At 58.0% G+C, this 21,065-nt stretch overlaps 1 protein-coding gene across 1 annotated transcript; it reads right to left on the reverse strand.

Moving 5' to 3' along the window:
* Positions 1-974: 974 nt before the first annotated feature.
* Positions 975-21,007, reverse strand: MCM5 (minichromosome maintenance complex component 5). Its single transcript, XM_026499710.4, has 17 exons — positions 20,897-21,007; positions 20,520-20,694; positions 18,889-19,015; positions 18,680-18,808; positions 15,374-15,546; positions 13,382-13,537; positions 11,329-11,495; positions 10,831-11,002; positions 9,739-9,850; positions 8,172-8,315; positions 7,743-7,808; positions 7,339-7,515; positions 6,596-6,708; positions 5,326-5,454; positions 4,186-4,328; positions 2,156-2,283; positions 975-1,225 (listed from the first exon to the last, which is right to left on the reverse strand). The coding sequence occupies exons 2-17, from the start codon at positions 20,684-20,686 to the stop codon at positions 1,124-1,126; spliced, it is 2,205 nt and encodes a 734-aa protein (XP_026355495.1). The 5' UTR covers positions 20,687-20,694; positions 20,897-21,007; the 3' UTR covers positions 975-1,123.
* Positions 21,008-21,065: the final 58 nt, after the last annotated feature.

Below are 21,065 nucleotides of genomic sequence, written 5' to 3' on the forward strand. Positions count from 1 at the left end.
GGAAGAAAAATATCTTATGATCTCACTTACATATGGAATCTTAAAAAAAGAAAAAAAACAACCCTCAACAGACACAAACACATGGGCGGTTGCCGGAGGTGGGGGTGGGGAGTGGGCAAAGTGGGTGAAGGGGGTCAGAAGGTGCACCCTTGCCGTTAGATACGTCAGCCGTGGGCATGCAACACCCCATGTGGTGACTATGGTTCATAATACTGTACTGAATATCGGAAAGTTGCTAAGAGAAACTTAAAAGTTCCTATCACAAGAGAAGGAAAAAAACTGCTGACGGATGTTAACTAGACCAAAAAAAAAAAAGGAAACAGCAAAACAAATGAAGGCCTATCCTCAAGCCCAGAGAAGTCTGGCTAGTGCCGGAGCGAAGGCCACCCAGCTGTGGGTGGCCCACCAGGAGCAAACCGGTCCACAGAATCCCAGAACCTTCGCTCTTAGCGACTTTGCTCGAAGGCCTGGGGGAACGCATGCCCCAAATCCCACACGCCACCGGAGTCTCACCACTCTAACCCCGTCCTTCCTGGGCACTTTGCTGCCACTTATCCTAAACACAACCTTGTAAAGCAGGAGCCCCATCCCATTATGGATCGGGAAACTGAGGCACAGAAAGGTTTGCTGAATCAGCAAGCCCAAGGCAAATCCACGACCCCTGCCCCCCGACCAGTCCCCTGAGGAACAGTGGAGGCGGCCAACCTTCCATGCTCTCCAGGGCCCTTCCACGCATGCCGGGTCCACCGACATTCTCACCGTCGGGGGCGAGAAACTGGCCGTACCGTCCCCACCGACAAATTCAAGAACCCGGAGCCCGGAATGTAAGCGCCTCGCCCAAGAGCCCAAGTGGCAGCTGCAGGTCAGAAGCCCCGCTCCGTCCGGCTGCAAGGCTGGTCCTGCCCCCACACCTGCTCTGCTGTGACGGCAAGACGGGGGGTGGCGGCAGGCTCCCCAGCACAAAGCCCACAGCGTACACACACCATGGCTTTATTATTTCCCCAATCCTCCAAAGCACATTTCCTGGCCCCGCAGCAGAAGCAGATGCCCGGAGGCAGTGAGGCGGGGGGGGGGGGGGGGCGGCAGAGTGCGGGGCGGGAGGCGTAGGAGGCCTGGAGGCGCATCACTTGAGGCGGTACAGGACCTTGCGCTGCATGCGGTGCTGGATCTCGCCCCGCCGTAACATGAGCTGCAGGACCTTGTGGATGGCGTGCTCCGGGTATTTCTGCAGACAGAAGGCCAGATGCAGGAGCATGCCTCCCGAGGGGACCCCAGAGCACCCCGCTGGCTCACCCGCCCGGCCCTCCTATCCTCCCTGCTCCCAGAGAATGTTCCGGTTTAGAAAAGACCTTCACCCCCCATCTCCGTGGCTCCTAAGAGCTCAAACGCCCTGAGCACCTAGGACCTGCAAGGCTCTGTTCTGCACGTCAACTCCCTCTCCCTCTTCCTCCCATGTTTCAAGGCAGGAGCTGAGGCCCAAAGAGGTGAAGTCGCTCGCTCAAAGTCACACAGCAATTAAGTGGCAGAGCTGGGACTTCAACAGAGTCCATCTGACTCCAGAACCCAAGCTCCTGACACCCTAAACCTCTCTAAGCCTCGGTCTGCTCGCCTACAGAATGGGCGTGCCCCCACCTACCGGGGGACACTGCTCTAAAGGCTGAAGCAAGACGACGTACCCGAAGAGGAGCTCAAACCAGAAACTGATGGACTGTTCCGGTGGTTCGTAAAGACCACAGGTTCTCCACAGCATCTAGAAAGCCTCACTCCTCTCTCTGGGGTCAGGAGCATTGTCCTCCATGAGCAAGACGGCTCAGCCTCCTGGCTCTGCCCCCGCCCCCAACCCCATAAAACCCAGGCAGTGGGGGAAGGGATCAATGGTAAGGGCTGGGGGAGCCTGGCTGTGGTTTTACCAGAACACCAAACCCCCCCCCATCCTCTCCCCTAACGGGACAGAAAACCTTCCCCTCCCCAGACTGAAGCACTCCCTAGGGCACAAATGACAGGAACAGGTCCAGGACAAGGAACAGCTGCCCCGTCCCCTTCCCAGGCCTGTCTGCTGAGCCACAGGCCACAGCTGCCAGGCGGGTGGGAAGCAGGCTACGGGAGCCAGCAAGAGCACCCCCGGCCCTGCTGCCAGGCCCCAGGGAAGGCCCACCTGCTTGGTGAAGTCCTGGATGATGCTATGCTCGGACACCTGGGAGCCGATGGCAAAGCGGCGCTTCAGCTGCTTCTCGATGCGGCTCAGCAGCTCCTGGTCCTCCTGGCTGGTAAAGCCCTCCACCCCTGTGGGCAGAGGGGGACAGCTGGGTGGGAACAGGGTGCCAAGGATCTCAGTCTGCCCATGGTGGGATGGAGGGATGGACAGACAAGGCCCCTGAACCAAGGAAGATGGATCAGAAAAACTTAAAAAAAGAAAAAAAACAAAACGAGAAGAAGAAGAAGAAACACCCCGAAGAAGGGGAACAGCATGCGGGGACAGTGCAGGCCTGAGCAGATGGCTCAGCAGAGCCCTGAAGGCAGGGGCCGAGGCACACCTGTGCGGAAGGATGCTCCAGCCAGAGGGAATGGCAGGTGCAAAGGCGTGGAGGTAGAAACCTGACTTCCCTCAAAAACCAGTCCAGGGGCTAGGGACGTGGCCAGGCCAGAGACCAGGGGTCAGGTCGGAGCCACAGGCCATGGCACGAGTTTTGCTTTGATTCTGGAGAAGAGGCCAGTGGAGGGCTCTGAGGAGGGACAGCAGCTGACTTTGTGAGAATGCTGGTTACACGTGGACCCCATCTGGCTTGTCAGGCAGCAGGGACAAAGTTCCAGGAGAAGCAGAGCTCAGAGAGCTGAAGCCACCAGCAACACAGGAGGGGGGCCAGGCTGCCCCCAAGGAGCCCAGGCAAGCGGGAGGCTCCTGACTTTCCCCTCCTACTGCTGGGTGAGTCTCTCCCGCTGACCAAGGCCCACAGATGCCTGGGGGTTTCAGCTAAGGAGAGGGTGGGGCATGGCCAGCAAAGCCACTGGGACGGCTTTCAAGGCTCCAGGTTGAAAGGGGTCTACACAGCCTACAAGGCCCAAATCCAATTCCACTGTCCCAAATCACACCTGACCTCCATGCATCAGCATCCCAGAGAGCTCTCCATTAGCAAATGTCTCACGGGACAGAAATCCCCTCCTAGGCGGAGACAGCCTTCGCCAAGGGGAGGGTGGGGGTGATCAGGCCCCTTCCACCACCCCAGGTACCAGCCCCACTGGCCCTCGAACCCGCCAAACCTGCTCCCTCCTTAGAGGCACGACGCTGAGCCTTCCCTCTGCCTAGAGAGTTCTTTACCACCACCTCCCCAACACACAGAGCCTTATGTTCTCTCACACCACTGCCTCTATAATGTCACCTCCTCAGAGAGGCCGTCCTGACCACCCTCCTGATGGGGAGGCATCCTATCCTCCTCCAATATATCTGGCCTGTCAGAATCCCCCTGCCGCTCCCCCTCCACTTTTGACTGCCTAAACCTGATCTATCTGCCTTTGCTGTCTCTCCCCCCGCTTAGAAGGAGAGGCCCACAAGGCAGGGACATGGAAATCTGTTCCCTCTTACACCCCAACACCTGGAACAGCATCTGGTAAATACCACACCCCACTGGGGGAAGGAATGAATCTATCCCAGGAGACCCTGGCACACAGTCTGTGCTCCAGAACAATCTGCTGGAGGACTGAAGCTGAAACAGGCAGTGGGACTGACAGTGGTTTGACCCACACTGGCTAAGGGTCAAGCTACGCGACAGGCCAGGCTGGCACCACGAGAAGGCCTCTGAGTGTCCATCTTATTTCTAAGGGCCCAGCTGGCTTCTGGACAGCAGCTGGAAGTCCATGAGGGAAAGAGCTTTGGAAGCGCTCAGAATGGCTGAGCTCACAAGCAGGAGTGCTACCGTTCTCAGACAATGACAAAGTTACAGTCCTTAACAATTAACGGGGTCACGAGGGCTGTGTTCGAGCGTCTGGAAGAGAAGCTGCTGGTTCTCATCTGTGAGGAAGATGGCTGGGCAGGGAGAACGGGGAAGGCGGCTGACCGCCCAGAGGAAGCTCAGAGACGCTGCACAACCGCACAGAAGCGACGAATGCTCCAGGCCTCCGGGATGCTGCCCGGGCCCCGGGGGCCCCCGAGCCGGGACCCACCAAGCCCACGTGCCCGCGTCTGCTCACCTGACAGAGTGCCAGACAAGGCCGCGTCCAGCGTGGACACCTGGAAGAGCCGCAGAGCCTCCTCCACGTCGGCCTCTGTGGCGAAGGGCTGCAGTTTCATCTTGCTGAGGGCCTCCGCGATGCGCACGATGGCCTCCAACTGCCTGCACGGGGGCGACGGGGTGGCCTCAGCTCACGTCCCGCCCTGCGCCATGTCAGGGAGGTGCCTGCCCAACGTAGGAAGGCCACGGGGGAGACTGCCTGCGGTCCCCATGATCCATCTCCCTTTCCTCCTCAGTCATGGAACCAATGTCGACTCCAGCATGTGGCACCCAGCTAAAGACATTTCCCAGCCTCTCCCACATCTAGATGTGTCCATGTGACTAAGGTGTGGCCTTAGTTCTAAGTTCAAATGTTTTGTGGGGATTTCAGGAAATGTCCTGAAAACATAGGCCCTCCTTCTCCTTCCTTTCCTGTCACCTGGAATGCAGAGGTGAGGGCTGAAGTTCCAGCAGCCATCTTGGACTATGAGGATGAGCCTGAGCTGCCAATGACTCTGAGGAGCCATCACATCAGTCCTGGACCACCTACCCTCAAACGTTTTTACATGAGAGAGAAACAAACTTCCAATTTGCTTACTCTACTTTATTTGGGTTTTCTATTACACACAGCCAAATTCACTTCTAACTCCTCAGTGCTAGAGGCAGGAGGCAGCCCAGGTAGGGCCAAGCTCCTAATCACTATTCTCCACTGTATAAACTCACAAGAATGAGGAGTTAAGAACTCTGAAAACTGGAGGTCCAGAGAAAAGCAGTTTCCCTGCAGTCACACAGTGGGCCAGAGTCTAGGACCCAGGTCTCGTAACTCCCATGACTGGACCCTTCCCGCACCCGCAGCCTTCCCTGCAATGAGGGAAGCCAGACAAAATTCACAAAACAGGATTCCAAGTTTTCCCAACCTTAAAATAAGCCAAGAAATACACAGAATGAGAGAGGCCACTGTTTCTACTCCCAAAAGCCTCCCTGACTAACAGCCCATACTACGGGCCTGCACTGTGGTCAGCAAGGGGTGACCCTGGGCCCGGGCTGGCTGGGCACACCCTGCTTTGTAAACCGAAGCCCGTCCGGCCCTCCCGCACCCGGCCCGCCCGCGCCCGCTCACCGCACGGTGATGGGGATGTTGGAGCGGCGGTCACTGTCCCTCTCATGCTGACGGGCTCCGCTCCGCATGATGATATACCGGTTCTTCAGCTTCTCTGCGGCCTCTGCCGACAGCCGGGGGCCACATCTCCTGCAGGACGGTAAGGAGCAGCTAGCTGCTCCTTCCTGAGGCCAGGAAGGAATCTGGGGGCACCCACCGTGTCCCCCAGCCAAGAGACAGTCTTTGATTCAGGGAAATGCTTATATCACCTAATCTCACCCTCATCCTGAGGACGAGAGGACAGAGGCCAGAAGGAGGGAAGCACTGAGGTGGGGCAAGACACACCTGGGGCCAAGCCCGAGGACGGGGCCAGAAGGAGCTCAGAACCGTGACGAGGACCCAGGACTGCTGGGCACTGCACTGCTCAGCACACCAATGGAGGGGGTGAGTTCGAGACCCATCTGACTACAGCGCCTCACTTCCCCATGGAGGGGCCCACGAAGATTCCCCTGCCCTCAGGTTTTACCTCCAAGAGAAACTGAGGCCATGTGCAGGTTCTTAGCACCAGACTTAACAGCACAGCCCCTAGAGCCAGGTACTTGAGTTCAAATCCTCGCTCTGCTACCTCCCACTTAGGACCTTGAACGCGTCACCTAACCCTACTTTCCCTCCACTTCTCTGCCTCAGTCCCACCTGCTGCTTACTACAGCACCCGCAAAGGCATCGGGACAGGGCGAAAGCTCATTTGCACGTGAAACACTCAGGAACGCCTGGCACAGACCAGTGACTATACACGTGATGACTATTATTGGCTTTCTGTGAGAGAAACAAGACTAGAAGGCGCAGCTGCCGTTTCCTGAATGACTCCTCGGTGCAGGGCTCTGCCAAGCTCTCAATCACCCATGCGGTCCTCACGAATACCCTAGGCCACACCAGTCCAGGGAAAGCGAGGCTCAGAGGTCAACCGACTTGCCCTAGGTCACAGAGTGGGGGTGGACATTACCCAGAGCCCACGTCCACGATGTCTGCACTGCACTGCCTCCCTGCACGGGAGAGTCCCGGGGGTCTGCAAGACCTTCTAGGTCCTACACCCTCGTTTTAGTAATGGGGAAACTGAGGCCAAGAGCCACAGAGTGACCTGTACAAGGTCAGAAAGGAGCAGAGCCAAAACCCTAAGAAGGGCCTCATCTCAGGCACCCTGAGTGAGAAGCAGGCCCAGGCTTCAGGGTTCTCTCCCACGGCAGGAAAGCCGGGCCACCCCACTTCCACAGGGCCCGCGTGCAGGACTCACGCTCGGCAGTAGGCAATGAACTTCTTCAGCTTGGCCAGGTCGACCTCACCCTCCACGGCCTGGGTCTGGGTCAGTGCACTCACATGCAGAGTGATGACGTGTTTGGCCAGCATCTGGGGGGACAAAGGGGACCCTGGGTCAGCCCACAGGCTCTCCCGAGCCTGGGTACCAACAACGAAGTTGACAGGCAGGGAGCGGGGAGCAGGCAGAGCCAGTACTCATAGAAAGGAGGCGGCCCCCTCTTTCCTTGTGAGCTATGAGCTGATTAGACAAAATCCCACAGCTGCCGGGGCCTAATCTGCAGCTGCCTAAGAAGAAGCCTCCAGCAAGCGAGGCCGAGCAGAGGGGCAGAAACAGAGGGCTCTGGTGACAGCAAGCCCCGGATCCGATGGGCCTCACACCTCTAGGCTTGTCCATTACATAAGCCGTTCTGTTCCTTCCAGAGACGTTCTGACCAGAGCTGGGGTTCTATCACTTGCAAAGGTCAACTCCCTTGTCTCGTATACAAGGTGCTGAGCCCAGGGAGCGAATGATTTACCCAACTGTACAGGACAGCCCCAGCAGGAGGCAAGACTCCGGACCCCTAGTCCAGCGTTCTCTGCGGGCCACAGCCACGCCACGCCCCTGGGGCTGCCCGCCTACAGGCAGGTCTGACAGGCAGGACTTTGGGCCAAGCCCTTTGTTTACCCTCCCCCCAGGACCGCAGGCCTGGCTCCCATGGCCCCAGCCAGCTCCTGACGCACCACATCCCTCTCCTCGTTGTGCTCATCCTTGACGATGAAGATCATGTCAAAGCGGGACAAGATGGTGGGCATAAAATCGATGTTGTCCTCGCCCTTCGTCTCATCCCAGCGACCGAACACCGAGTTGGCGGCAGCCAGGACGGAGCAGCGGGAGTTGAGGGTGGTGGTGATCCCAGCCTGAGAGGCAGGAGGAGGGGAGCAGACGACAGAGATGAGAACCGGGGCACATGTCTCCCCCGGGCATACACGTGCACAGGCCGAGTGCTGCCGCCAGCAGAGACCGGGCAAACGGGCAAATGAGCTCCAGCCCGGGTTGCTCCAAGCAGCCTGAGGCTGGGGCCGGATCGCAGCCCCGGGCCAGCACCCTCCGCGTGGCTGGGCCAGGCTGGACGGCAGCCGCTCACCTTAGCTATAGAGATGGTCTGCTGCTCCATGGCCTCGTGGATTGCCACTCGGTCGTCTTCCCGCATCTGTGTGGGGCAGAAACGTCTGTGAGACCCAGGCGAGGGAGCGGGACAGCGGGGCGGCAGGAAAACTGCAGTGCCGACCAGTCCCAAGTCCCGACTCAGCCCGGCCCACGGCAGGAGTAGGCGGCCTCTCGCCCTGGTGACAGTGAGCCATGTGGGCTTGGCTCTCCTGTCCCCACTCTCCAGATGGGGAAACTAAGGCTCAGAGAGCTTCAACTACTTCTCTCTAGTGACAGGCCCAGGACCTAACACCAGTGTCCGAGTCAGAGGTGGTTTCTGCTGTCTGAGCCCAGAAGGCCACGCCTCCAGCCCCATGACCATGAGGTGCCACCGACCTTTCGGCCACCACCTCCCCGTCAGACCCACCTTGTCGAACTCGTCAATACAGACGACCCCACCATCAGCCAGCACCATGGCTCCGCCTTCCATGATGAAGTTCCGGGACGAGGGGTCCCTCATCACCGAGGCTGTCAGGCCGGCCGCACTGCTGCCTTTCCCAGAGGTGTACACCTGGGGGTGGGGGAGCTGTCAGGACACGACCCAGCTCCAGGCCCTGACCCCACAGACTCCAGGGCCCAGACTGACGGGGCTCGCCCAAGGTCACGCATCAAAGCTAGCTGCAGAACAGAACCCGTGCTCCTCTGTTTGGGTCGGAAGGCCGCCCCGGCACCAGCCTGGACGGGAGGTTCTCCACCAGGGGCTGTCCACATCCACGGCCACCTGAGCCCCACCACAGCCCTAAGAAGCAGCGCTTGGGGGCCCGGCTCACAGATGAGCAAACTGAGGCCCAGAGGAGAGGCCACACGTCCAGGAGGTCTCAAGGCTGGGATGGGGACTCTTGACTGCTAAGAAAAAGCTTCCCCCTCCCCAGTCCCGTCATCTTTGTACAGATCCGCGTGCCACAAGCTGCCACCGTGGCAGGTCCGGCGTGAGGTCGGCTTGAGAATATAAAATACACACGCTTTCAAACTTAAGTGCTAACAAAAGCGAACGTCAAGCATGCCGTGGTGTTTTTTATATTAAGCCACAGGCTAAAACAGTAACACTTGGGATAAAATATTAAAATTAAACTCACCTGCTCCTTTAAGTTTTTACCAGGGCTACCAGAAAACTGGAAACCACCCCCGTGGCTCAGACAGTAGCACACGTGTGTTTCTATCACGTGGCTGTGGCATGAACGCCTGGCACTTCTTATCTCCCCCCAGACCACACCTCCCCCCGCACAACCCTGTCCCGCGGGTCATCTTCCCCCACTCTGAGCCCCCAGACCCTACTGATCACTGCACAGAGGACCCCGCCTACCACACACTCGGGCTCAAATCAGACCCACTGATCACTGCACAGAGGACCCCGCCTACCACATACTCGGGCTCAAATCAGACCCACTGATCACTGCACAGAGGACCCCGCCTACCACACACTCGGGGTCAAATCCCTGCGCTCCCACTTACTCACTGTGGGACCCTGGGCAAGACTGAGCTATTCTGTACCCCAGCTTCCTCCTCCTTAAAAGGGGTCACAGCACCCACCGCACAGGGAGCAGAGCATGAGGCCAGTACACAATGGGCTGTGAACAGTGCCTGGCCCTTGATCTTCGTGCGATGACCAATGTCACGACTTAGTGGGTGGATAAACGGAGTCTCAGGGAGACGAGGCAACTTGCTCAAGGTCCACGGCCAGCTAGCTACCGGCCAGGCTGAGACCGCAAGCCCATGCCGCCTCTCTGGCCACACTCCACCTGCCACCCCAAACCGCCCCACCCCCATCAGTCGCCTTCCTCCACTCTGTGCTGTCCTGACCGCAGCCAAGAGGCACAAGGAAGAGATTCTGGTGAGCTGGTCCGCCGAGGAAGGCCCAGGCACCGGGTGGCCCTGTCTACAGCCTGCCTTCCTAAGGCAGCGGCCGAGCAGAGCGGCGTGTCCCAGGCACTCACCCCGATGGGAGAGCACTTCTCCACAAACTTCAGCAGCTGGGACTTGGCTGTCCCCGGGTCCCCCAGCATCAGCAGGTTGATGTCTCCTCGGCGGGTGAGTCCATCGGGGAGCCTGGGGGAGGACGGGCAGGTGGGCCAGGCTGGGACTCAGGCTGGTCACAGGGCAAGCTGGCAGTCAGCCTCACAACCCGCATCGCGAGCCTGAGCTGCAGACAGGCAAGAGCTCTGGGGCGGGACCCTCATTCACAACCATATCCCCTAGCCTCACCCGTGGTAACGATGGAGGAGAGAGCTTGCCTCCAGGCCAGGGACAGCCAAGGACACAGCACTAAGGGCAGGTGCACAATTGGTAAGTGTCTGATCAGACAGCCCTCGTGGCTGGAAAGGAAAGGGGGGCCCCAGCAGCCCATGGGCAGCACAGTGTGACAGACACCGGATGGACAGGATCCGGGCCCCGCTGATGTGCCTCTCAGCAAGTCCCTTTAGCTCTTCGTGCCTCAACTTCCTCACCTCCAAAGTGGGCTTGGTCAGAGCTTCCTCTGAGGGTGACTGTGAGGACTGGCAAGGTGTCGGACACACAAAAGCGCTTGCAAGAAAGCCAGGTGTATAGTGAGACCCCAGTAAGTGGTAGCTGCTGGTAATGTTATCTTCCCTAGCTCTGCTACTTTCTAGTTTCAAGAGGACACGTGCTGTCCTGCAAGGGCTGGGTTCTCACCTGTCCTGTCCCCATGGAAACTTGGGTCCAGAGAGATGGGGTCTCTCACCCAAGGTCACACAGGAAATAAGCAGCAAAACAGATTTAATCTCTGGTCTCCAGACCCCAAGCCCAGAGCTCTCCCCACTGCACCTGCTAGCCCCCCTCCCCCAGTCCACCCCAGCTCGAGTGAGGGGATCCCTCCAGGTAGGAGAGCATGGATTAGCCACTAGCCAGCTGACAGCAAGCCTGGGAGCTGGCGAAGGGGCCTGGGAGTAGCAGGCAAGGCTGAGGGACCCAGGAAAATGAGAACATTCAAATCCTGACCATCGACGGCTATCCTCCTATGGGCCAAGTCACCCGTCCCCTCCCCAGGTATGGCGGGACTGGGCCCCCACCTCTTCCGGGAGCCCCCAAATAGCAGGCAGGCAATGGCCTTCTTCATGTCTGTGCCCCCGAAGATGGACGGAGCGATGCTCTTGGAGATGACCTCGTAGACATTGGGGAGGGCGGCCAGGCGCCGGAACTCCTCCTCTTCCTGGGGGGTCACGGCCCCGGCAAAGCTGCGGCCTGGGTGAGGAATGTGAATGCTGTGTGAGGCCGACCCTGGCCAGCCCAGTCAGTGACCCCTGCAGGGAAGGACCTCAGAGCCTGGATGGCATAAGCCTGAGGAGAGACACCCCAAGACTCCCCATCAGGAGTGGGCCTGTGCTTGCAGTCCAGTGAGTGAGGGGAAGGCGCGTCTGAGGAGCTAGAGTGCCAGATGACAGAGGCCCTTGGGGGCCACTGGGAAGGGTGGAGACAGGGACAGCAGGAGGCCCAACCATCACCTCGGGGCGAGATGGCAGGGGCTCGGTCCAGGATACAGCACAGCCGGGGCCCCAAAGCCAACTCACCAGAGCCATCTGTGTCCACCTGGATGCCCAGCACACGGATGTAGGAGCTCCGGATGCCCACACCCACCCTGTCGCGGCCCCTGCTGGAGGTCAGGCCAAACTTCTTGATGGAGTAGATGCCCATGATGGTGACCCTGTTCCCCGGGACGACCTTGTCACACAGGTACCTGAGGAGACGGGGGGGAAGGAGAGACAGAGAGGAGAGTGAGTGAGTCCCTGACCCTCTCACCCACCCTGTAACACTCACGGTCCACCTGAGCACTGGTACTCCAGACCTCTCCTTCCCCCAGGGCCCCCACTCCAAGCACGCAGGACTCAGCTGCCCACAGGACAGACAGCACTGAGCACCCTTGGTCGTGGTGGTGGCCTGACCCTTCCCTGCCCTCAAGGGTTCATTTGCTCTGCTGGCTGGGGCCACAGGGGAGGCTCGCGCTAGCCCATCCCAGGCTTCAGAAGCCCCACTGCCATCTTATCTGCTGCCAGACTCGCCATGGGGCTCCTCTCGGCCACCTCGGGGGAAGCCTTCCTCAGGCCCCCAGCCTCTCTGCAAGGGCCTCTCCCCCATTTCTGCCTCTTCGGAGCTCCACAAGCTTGGGCACCTCCTGCCCCTGGACGTCCACGTCCCCTTCTCAAAACTAAGACACTGAAACAAGGAGTCGCTCCAGTGAGAACCAGTGTGGTGCAGGGGGACACGGGGACATATATCTTCACTCTACCACTTAGAAGCTGTGTGACCTCAGTGAAGTCACCACACCTCTCTGAGCTTGGCGAAAGCGGGGGGCAGTGATAAAGTGATCGGACCTGCTCAACTGTCGTGGGATCAAGTGAGGAAACAGACCCAAACGTGCTTTACGTGCCGGAGTCACCTCCCATAAAGCAGAGTCGCAGTCATGGCCTTGAGAGCATTCTAGGGCGCCCCTTCCCATGCACCGCTTTTTTTTTTCTTCTTTATTTTGGAGAGAGAGGGAAAGAGAATATCTTAAGCAGGCTCCACGCCCAGCACGGAGCCCAATGTGGGACTCAATCTCACGATCCTGAGATCATGACCTGAGCCGAAATCAGGAGTCGATCACTTAAGTAACTGACTGAGCCTCCCATACGCGCTTTCCCAAACACCACCTCTTAAGTCTGGATCAGAATGCCTGGAGAATAACCGAATGGACACCAAATACTTAACTCATACAGGGGCGCCTGGGTGCCTCAGCCGGTTAAGTGTCTGCCTTCGACTCAGGTCATGATCTCTGGGTCCTGGGATTGGGCCCATGTCGGGCTTCCCGCTCAGCGGGGAGTCTGCTTCTCTCTCTCTCCCTCTGCCCCTCCCTACCGCTCATTCTCTCTCTCCATCTCTCTCAAATAAATAAACAAAATCTTTAAGGACCTGTACAAAACACATTCATTTTCCAATTAACATCTCCCAGCAGCCCAACTAGAAATTAAGGACAGTCATTACGCCCATTTTACTGCTGAACAAACTGAGCCTTTGCCAGCTCACGTAACTTGCTCCAGTCGGCCTCCTACAAGTTTCCACCGTCACTGACCAAGTTAACAAAACCTACGGATCCACTCCTCAGAAAAACTCGCAGCACAGAACACCTGCATGCACATCCAGGTGTGCAAGCCCAAGTGAGGAACGCAGCTCACATCTCCAAGCCTTCCTCCCAGGTGGCCACGAGGGAACCAGACTCTAACTGAGCACCTCTCCTCCTTCCCAACTGTTCCAAGGAAGAACGTTATCAGAAAGCCCAGGGCGCGGGCAGGGCAGGGGGGCTGGCAGAGGCTCTCCGAGCTGCAGGGACTCTCCAGGAAGGGCCCGGGCTCAAAGCACACGAAGCCAGTCAGCCTCTCAGAGCTCCAGGGGGCTCTGGAACTGCACAGCGGGGGACACAAGCCTTTGCAGATTCTGGAAAGACGGAGCAAGCGAAACTGTATGGGAAGCACCAGCATTCCAGGGAACAAGTGTTCCAGAACAAGCCATCCTCTCCTCCCACCACGCTCACCGGGCCTCAGCCAGGGCCACCCTCCCGCGTGGATGCCCACCCCCAGCCCGCCTCACCTGTCGCAGTAGAGCTGCATGTGTCTGGGCATCTCGCCATGAGGCACCGCGTCAGGCAGCTCCTGCAGCTTGAGGGTCTGGAAGTCCACACACTTGCACTTGTCAGGCATGATAAAATATGGGTCCAGTGGGCATTTGGGGCGCCCGGCCTGATCCCTGCATGGTGGGAGGAGAAAGGGTCACCAGAGCTCCCCCGAGAACCCGAAGCCCAGGGAGTCCATCCAAGGAGTCGGGGACAAGATCCGGCCAGCAGCCAGTTGAGGGTCTCCGGGACAAGCTGGACAAGGCCCTTAAAAGGAGTGCAGCAGTGGGGGGGACCATGAACCAGATCAGGAGCAGGGAGGTCTGCTCCAGGCCTGGCTCCTCCATTAACTTATGGGACGAGACAAGTCATACTCTCAACTCCCATGAGGATCTCAGTGTCCCCACAGGTAGAGGGACCAAATCACCAATGACCTTACGAAACACCCACTCAAATCCCAGGATCTCTCGGCGAGGGTCTGGGCACCTAGAGACCGTTCTCAGGGTCTAGGCCTCTTTTTACTTCCACATAATGAAGTCATAGTTCAACCGTCACAGCCATGCTCCTGCAAAGCATCCACGTGCCCGACGCCTTCCTACAGGCCAGGGACACGGCAGGGAACAGAAGCCCCTGCTCTTATAGAGCTCACGTTCTAGTCAGGGGTCAGGCGAGACTGAAAAAGCCAGCTGGCAAATGGCTGCATGACAGAATGACGGCAGTGCCCCATGCTGTCGGGTAGGTGGGGAAGAGTAGCCAGGTACGCGTGCACGGAGTGTAAGATGGAGGAACCTTTGGGAGGTGACATAAGAGAAAGCTGACAGAAGGGAGACCGAGGACTGTGGAGGGCAGAGGAAACAGCACGTTCAAAGGCCCTATGCCAGAAGTGTGCTCAGCGATCCCAGGAACAGGAGGGAGGCAGTGAGGCTGAGCCTAGAGAGAGGGAGGAGGACCATGGAGGGCCATGCAGGCCAGGACAGCACCTGACTTTCGGTGACATGAAGGGCACCTGCAGGGCAAAGAGTCCTCTCCACCAGCTGCAGGAACAGACTGGGGGACGAGGATGGGCTCGGGGGAGCACCACTCCAGGTGAGAGAGAACACCAGCATGGAGCAAGGCAGCAGTGCCAGGTGCTAAGAAAGGGTCGGATTCTCTACGTGCACTCCTAGGAGCAGAGCCAATAGGACTTGCCGGTTGTCCACATGCAAGGAGGAGGAAACACTGAGACCAAGGACTTGGGCCTGAGCGCCTGAAAAGATGGCACTTCCATCTGGGGTGCAGGGGAGGGGCTGCAGAAGGGCAGATCTGGGGGTGCGACAGAGGTCAGGTCTGCGTGGGGCACGTTCAATCTGTAACATCCACTGGACACCTACATGGGGACATCCAGCCGGCAGCCGGATCCGACCCTAGAGCTCGGGGGAGACGCACGTGTGAGCGTCCTCTGCACGTGGACCGCACTGAAAGCCTGAGATCACCCAGGGAGCGAATGCAGAAAAGCAGCAGCAGAGCTAAGCCCCAGGAACTGCAACATTTAGGTCAGGAAGCCGAGGGGGACCAGCAGAGGCCGAGGAGCAGCCTGAGAGAGGGGGCAGGCCCTTCAGATCAGGGGTGGAGATCATTTCCTGTACGGGGCCAGAGAGTAAACATTCAGTTTCAGGGGCCAAGAGGCCAAAGACTCTCTGCCCCTGCACTGCAAATGCGGTCAGCGACAATGTGCGAATGCACGAGCGTGCCGTGTTCCCGGGCCAGCTGCTCCGGCAAGCCAGGTGGCTTCAGAAGACTCCAGACAGACTCATTCCCCTATATGGCTTTTCCCTCCCAACCCCAGGTTCCCCAAAGGCTGTCTGGGCGTACTGGCAGGGACAGAGCTCGCCAACGGAGGACACCGCCCTGGAGCCCCGGCGCACCGGCTGGTCCTCGCCCTTCCCGTCTCCCCCCACGTCACCCCCGGCCCAGCCGCAAGGCCCACTCACGTGTTGCACTTCCGAGGCAGGGCATAGCCCTCCAGGCCTGGGCGCATGGCGATGTTGCTGAGCGTGTTACGGCAGCTCCGGCACTGGATGGAGATGCGGGTGGCCTTGGCGCGGACCCCGGACGCCGAGATGATGATGCCAGGGATCTTCACCAGGTGCGACATCATGTCCGACTGCAACAGAGCCATAGAGAGGGTGGTTGGTTAAAGGGACACAGGCGTAGCGGAGATTGGGATGAAAATCTCCTTTTCTGGGGCTCCTGGCTGGCTCAGTCGAAGAGCATGTGACTCTTGATCTCCAGGTCTTGTGTTCAAGCCCCATACTGGGCGTGGAGTCTACTTAATTAAGAAAACAAAACACTTTCTAGAAAATCTCTTTTTCTAATGCATGCTAAAGTATTTAGGGACAACGTGGCACTTCTGCAATTTACTTAAAACTTAGGAAGGGTGCCTGGGAGGCTCAGTCAGTTAAGTGTCTGACTTCAACTCAGGCCATGATCTCGGGGTCCTGGGATGAAGCCCCATATCAGGCTCCGTATGCGACAGGGAGAGTCTGCTTCTCCCTCTCCCTCTGCCCCTTCCCCTGTTCGTGCATGTGCACTCTTTCTCTCGCATAAACAAAATCTTTTAAAAAAATGAAATTAAAATACTTAACCACCCCCCCCCAAAAAAAAAAAAAGAAAAAGAAAAAGAAAAAAAATAGCAGGGTGCCTGGGTGGCTCAGTCAGTTGAGCATCCTGCCTTCGGCTTGGGTCATGATCTCAGGGTCCTTGGATCGAGTCCCACATCAGGCTCTCTGCTCAGCAAAAAGTCTGCTTCTCACTCTCCCTCTCTCAAATAAGGAAGGAAGGGAGGGAGGGAGGGAGGGAGGGGGGAAGGAAAAAGGAAAGGAAAGGAAAGGAAAGAAAAGAAAAGAAAAAGAAGAAAGAGAGAGAGAGGAAGGAAAGGAAGGAAGGAAAAGAAATGGCAAAAAAGCCAACACGTTACCCTTTAAACCCAGGTGAAAGTACATGAAATTCATTACACTATTCCATCTCCGTGTGTAATTTTCCATAAGCCAAAACAAAAAACAAGAGAAGTTCCTTTTATCACTTTCTTCCCGTTCCCAGTGGCTCCTCTGGGACGGGCAGGCTACAGGTTCACGCCGGCACCCCCTCCGCAGCCTGGGACACGGGGGGCGGAGAAGGAAGGACGCTGGCCCCCCCTGTGGTACGTAAGGGCACATGTGCCCGCCATGACCCGGGGACACTGAACTGCTGGGGCCACCAGGGAGCACGTGTTTTAGAACACGAGCTATAAAGCTGCAGGTATCCTGGCACTCCAGAATCCCGAAGGGGGACGGGGGCTGCCTCAGCCCTGCCAAGCCATCCTGACAAGTGATCCTTCTAGAGAGGGCTCCTCCCCATCACAGGAAAACCATCACCTAAAGCAAGCCGTTCACTGTGTCCTCCCACAAGTCTGAGAGTAGGAAGCGTGTCCCTGGGGGGAGCTGAAGCTTGGCTCCCTCACGAAACAGTTGCCCCCACAAAACAGATCCAGCGCCACTTCCACAGAGAAGCAAACACGTGACCCTGAGCTTGATTCCAAACATCAGCATGGAGCCCCTCCTTGGTGCTGGGAATAGAGATAAAGCTGACAAGTTCCAGAGCCCACCGCCCTGCTTCTGGAACAGACCTGCCATCAGAAGGCTTGACAGGGGCCCCAAGAGAGCTGCAGGATGTGGGGATGCAAGCAAAGACCAGAGCACGGCCCTGTGGGTGCAACGCATGACCAGGAGGTGCCATTAGCCAAATGGGTGACACTCAGGCCCCACTGCAGAGCGGGCCGCACACAGGCACGCACATCACTTCCCCAGACTCTAACAACAGCCCTATGACAACCACCAGCGTCCTGACCATCAGCACTTCCTGCTCACTGCTCTCCTGCTGTTCTATCAGTTCTCCACATGGCAGCCAGAGGGATGGTTTGCAAATGGATTCAGCCCATTCTACTTAAACATCTCTGTTTTCCTACTGTGCTTCTTACAGAATCCAAGCTCCTTCCCATGGCTGGAAAGGCCCTGGCCCTCTGGCCTCTTCCCCCCTCCCTCTTCCTTTCCCCCAGGCCTCACGCTCACTGGGATCTGGCCACACTGGCTTCCTCTTATTCCTTGGAAGATGCCACTGTCCCCACCTCAGTGCCTTTGCACCTGCTTCTCCTTGAGCCTGGAACGCTCTTCCCTTGGGCTGTCACGAGGCTGATGCTGCATCACTCAGACGCACTCCAACATCACTTCCTCAGAGGCCTCTACTGACCACCATCCACGTCCCTCGGCCACTGTCATGTTTACCTTGTTCTTCTCTTTTCTTCATGACTATACACGGCTCCTGAAGCCATCTCAATGTCCCTTACCTATCTCTCCCACCATAAGCTCCTTGAGAAGCAAGTCCTGTCTGCTTATAGTCAGGGTCTAGCCCAGCACCTGGAGCATACCAGCCTTCAGTATTTGTTGACTAAAACAAATAAATACCCGGGGCACCCCTGGGTGGCTCGGCTGGCTGGATAACCGACTCCTGGTTTTGGCTCAGGTCATGACCCGGCCCCGCTTCGGGCTCCAAGCCGAGTGGGGAGTCCGCTTGTCCCTCTCCCTTGCTCCATCCCCTGCATTCAAGCTTGCTTGCGCACTCTCTCAAATAAGTAAATAAAATCTTTAAGAAAACAAACACCTGGTTGACAGACTGGCTCTGCCAAGTGCTCCTGCTTCCCAACCACTCTTTAGCCACGCTGGCTGTCCTTCAACATGGCCTTGGACATATACCACGCCTTCCCTGCCACTGAGGCCACACATGGGCTATACCCGGCCTCCCTGGAATACTCTCCCAGCTATCTGCCCGCTCGGGTTGTTCTCCACCAAGGAAGCCTTCTCTGTCTTTCCCAGGGGGCCACCCCCCTGATTTCTTCCACTGCACCTACAGTCATCTACAACCATTACGAGTGACATTCACTGGTTTACTCGGGTGCCCTCCGCACGCGCGCGCGCACACACACACACACACACACACACCCCTGGGGGGGAGGGGATATAAAGTCCACAAGAACAGGAGCAGTCGTTTAGTTCAACATTGTTTCTCCATGACCCAACTCAATGCCTTGCCCACAGGAGGAGCTCACTTTTCAATGAGTTAATTTTACAGAGGAAGAAACGGGCTCAGAGATTGAGTGAGCTGCTCAGGGTCACACAGCTGGCACTCAAGTCTGCCTGTGTCTGAAGCTCCTATGCACCGTGCAGCAGCCACTGTCACCCTCCCACTGGCCTAAGCGGACCCACCTTGAGGCTACGAATGCTGGACGGGCTGGCATCCGACTTGAGCATGACCTGGATGTCCTGGAGCACCTCCTCGCCTGTAGGCCGGGGCCGGGTCACCTCATCAGCCACCTCCTTGGCAGCTTCCTCGAGCTGGAGAAGAGGGAGGCGACAGCTGTTGGTGACCAGAGCAGGACCAGCCCCAGGGGACTCAGGGACGGCGTCCCACTCACCAGCTGCAAGTGCTCGGCCGGCTGCTTGTACAAGTAGTCAGCCAGGTCCTCGTCGAAGCTGGCCAGGTCCTCCATCTCCACTTCGACCCAGTACTCCCCCAGATTGTAATGGCGCTTGAGCTCATCCCTGGCGTGGGCAGGTGGCAGGGTGGGGGCGGAGTACAGAGAAGAGGAAATCAACCCTGGCTGAGGGGCGCCTGCACCCCCAACCTGCCCCCACTCCTTTTCCCAAACACCTATCGAGTTCCAGGTGGCTCTGGGACATAGCCCTGCAGAGGGTCCTTGCGGCCCACAGAGACATGCTCCAAAAACAGCTCCATAGAAACAGCCCACGAGATGGCTGCGGGAGACTCCAACCCTCGAGACAGGGCTGTGTCCACAGGTTAGTTTGGGAGACGCCCTTCTTTCCCTGCAGGACCCCCTGGAGCCTTTTACTTTCTCCCGGAGACTAACAAACCACAAAGCTCAAATCTGGAGACCACAGATAACAGAGACTGTGTCTGTCTTATCAACCACCAAACGGACTTTTTACGGAGCATCCCATGGGACTCTTGTCCCAAAACACACTTAGGGACCACTGACCCAAACCGGAAAACACCTTGCTCTAACAGGCCACCCATACCTCTCCACCCAGACATGCAACTGCTCCTATAGGGAATGCCCTCCACACCTGAAACTCTTCTCTCAGCCAAGGGTCAACGCAGGCTCCTCTGGAAGCCCTCCCTCACTCCTCTTTTATGTTCCTCCTTTGGGAGAACTGTCACCTTGTAATTTATCTGTTGACCTCTATGCCTTGCCCCCACGGACTTAGGAGCTTCTCTGACCTATGACTCTCTCTTTTCATCTTCGTATCTCAGTGCCTAGCACAATGCCTGGCACACACATGGTCAATGTTCGCTGGTACATGAATAAATGGAACGCAGAATTGCTGACATCCATTTACTGATGACACAGCGAGTCGGTTACTTGGAAGTCACTCGGCTAATAAGTGGTCACGCCCAAGCCTGGACCCACAAATTCACCTTCTCTGCATTTTACGGTGGGAGGGATAGAGGCTGAGCCTACGAGGATTTGGCACGATGCCTCGGTTAGACAATGACGAAGAGCGGGTTGGGTGGGTCGCTCAGTCCCTGAACAGTGCCTGGCACACAGCTGGCACACAATAGAAGTTGCAAGATTGGAACGAATGCATAAGTGAAATAAATCCTGCCGACCATCTTCACCTTTTGCACACACAGAGAACTTGAGTTTAGGAGGCCTCAGAGACATGACACAGGAAACCAACAAGAAGCAAATGAACCGCAACAAGTCCTGGATAAAGAACCAAAGGGCCCAAGAAGTTCTAGATGGTCGTTAGGGGCCCACTCAACAGGTGGCCACTCAAAAGTTAACTTCGGGTATAAAATGTACAAAACCAAATGCCACACGAGTACGGCAGGGATGAAGCTCGGCTGGAACCCAAATCCTCAGACCTGGGACAGGCTCCGTCCCCTCGCTGGGCCCGTGTCCCCATCCGTGCTCTAGAACACTAAAAGGCTCTGAGTGCAGACGCGGTTTCATACTGGGTCCATCTGCTCCCCACTGGGGGGTGTGCGTGCCGACCCCTCCTCCCCGCCCGCCCCATCCCGCACCTGTATTTGAAGGTGAAGCCGGTGCGGTCGGTACCCACTCGGTACTGCCGCAGGAACTCCTTGAAGCGCCTCTGCAGCTGCGATTTGCGGGCCTGCCCCTCGTCGGCCGCGGTGTCCCCCCCGAAGCTGTCGCTGTAGAAGATGCCGGGGTCGTCGAAGCCCGACATGACTGCGCCTGGCGCGGGGACAAACAGCTGGAGCCGGGCGGCGGCGCGCAGCCTCGGCTCGCATGCCCGGAGGCTCGGCTCCGAACGCGGGGCGGGGGGACCCCGGCCCTCCCAGGAGAGACCCTGCCCACCCTGCTGCGCCCTCAAGTGCGGACGCCTGCACACTCCCCTTCCCCCGCCGCCCCCCGCCCCCAGCCCCGCCGGTCTCACCTCCCCTTTCCCGCACTTTCCGGACCCGGGTACACAGGAACCTCCACGCTCCGCCGCCGAGTTTCGCGGGAAAAACAAGACGCGGCGTTCGGACGCCGCGGCCGCTGCGCCCCGATTGGCTGGCCGGGGTCCCGCAGCCAGCGATTGGGCCGCTCTGCGCCCGCGAGCA

Source organism: Ursus arctos, unplaced genomic scaffold (genome assembly GCF_023065955.2).
Source record: "Ursus arctos isolate Adak ecotype North America unplaced genomic scaffold, UrsArc2.0 scaffold_21, whole genome shotgun sequence".
Taxonomy (NCBI): domain Eukaryota; kingdom Metazoa; phylum Chordata; class Mammalia; order Carnivora; family Ursidae; genus Ursus; species Ursus arctos.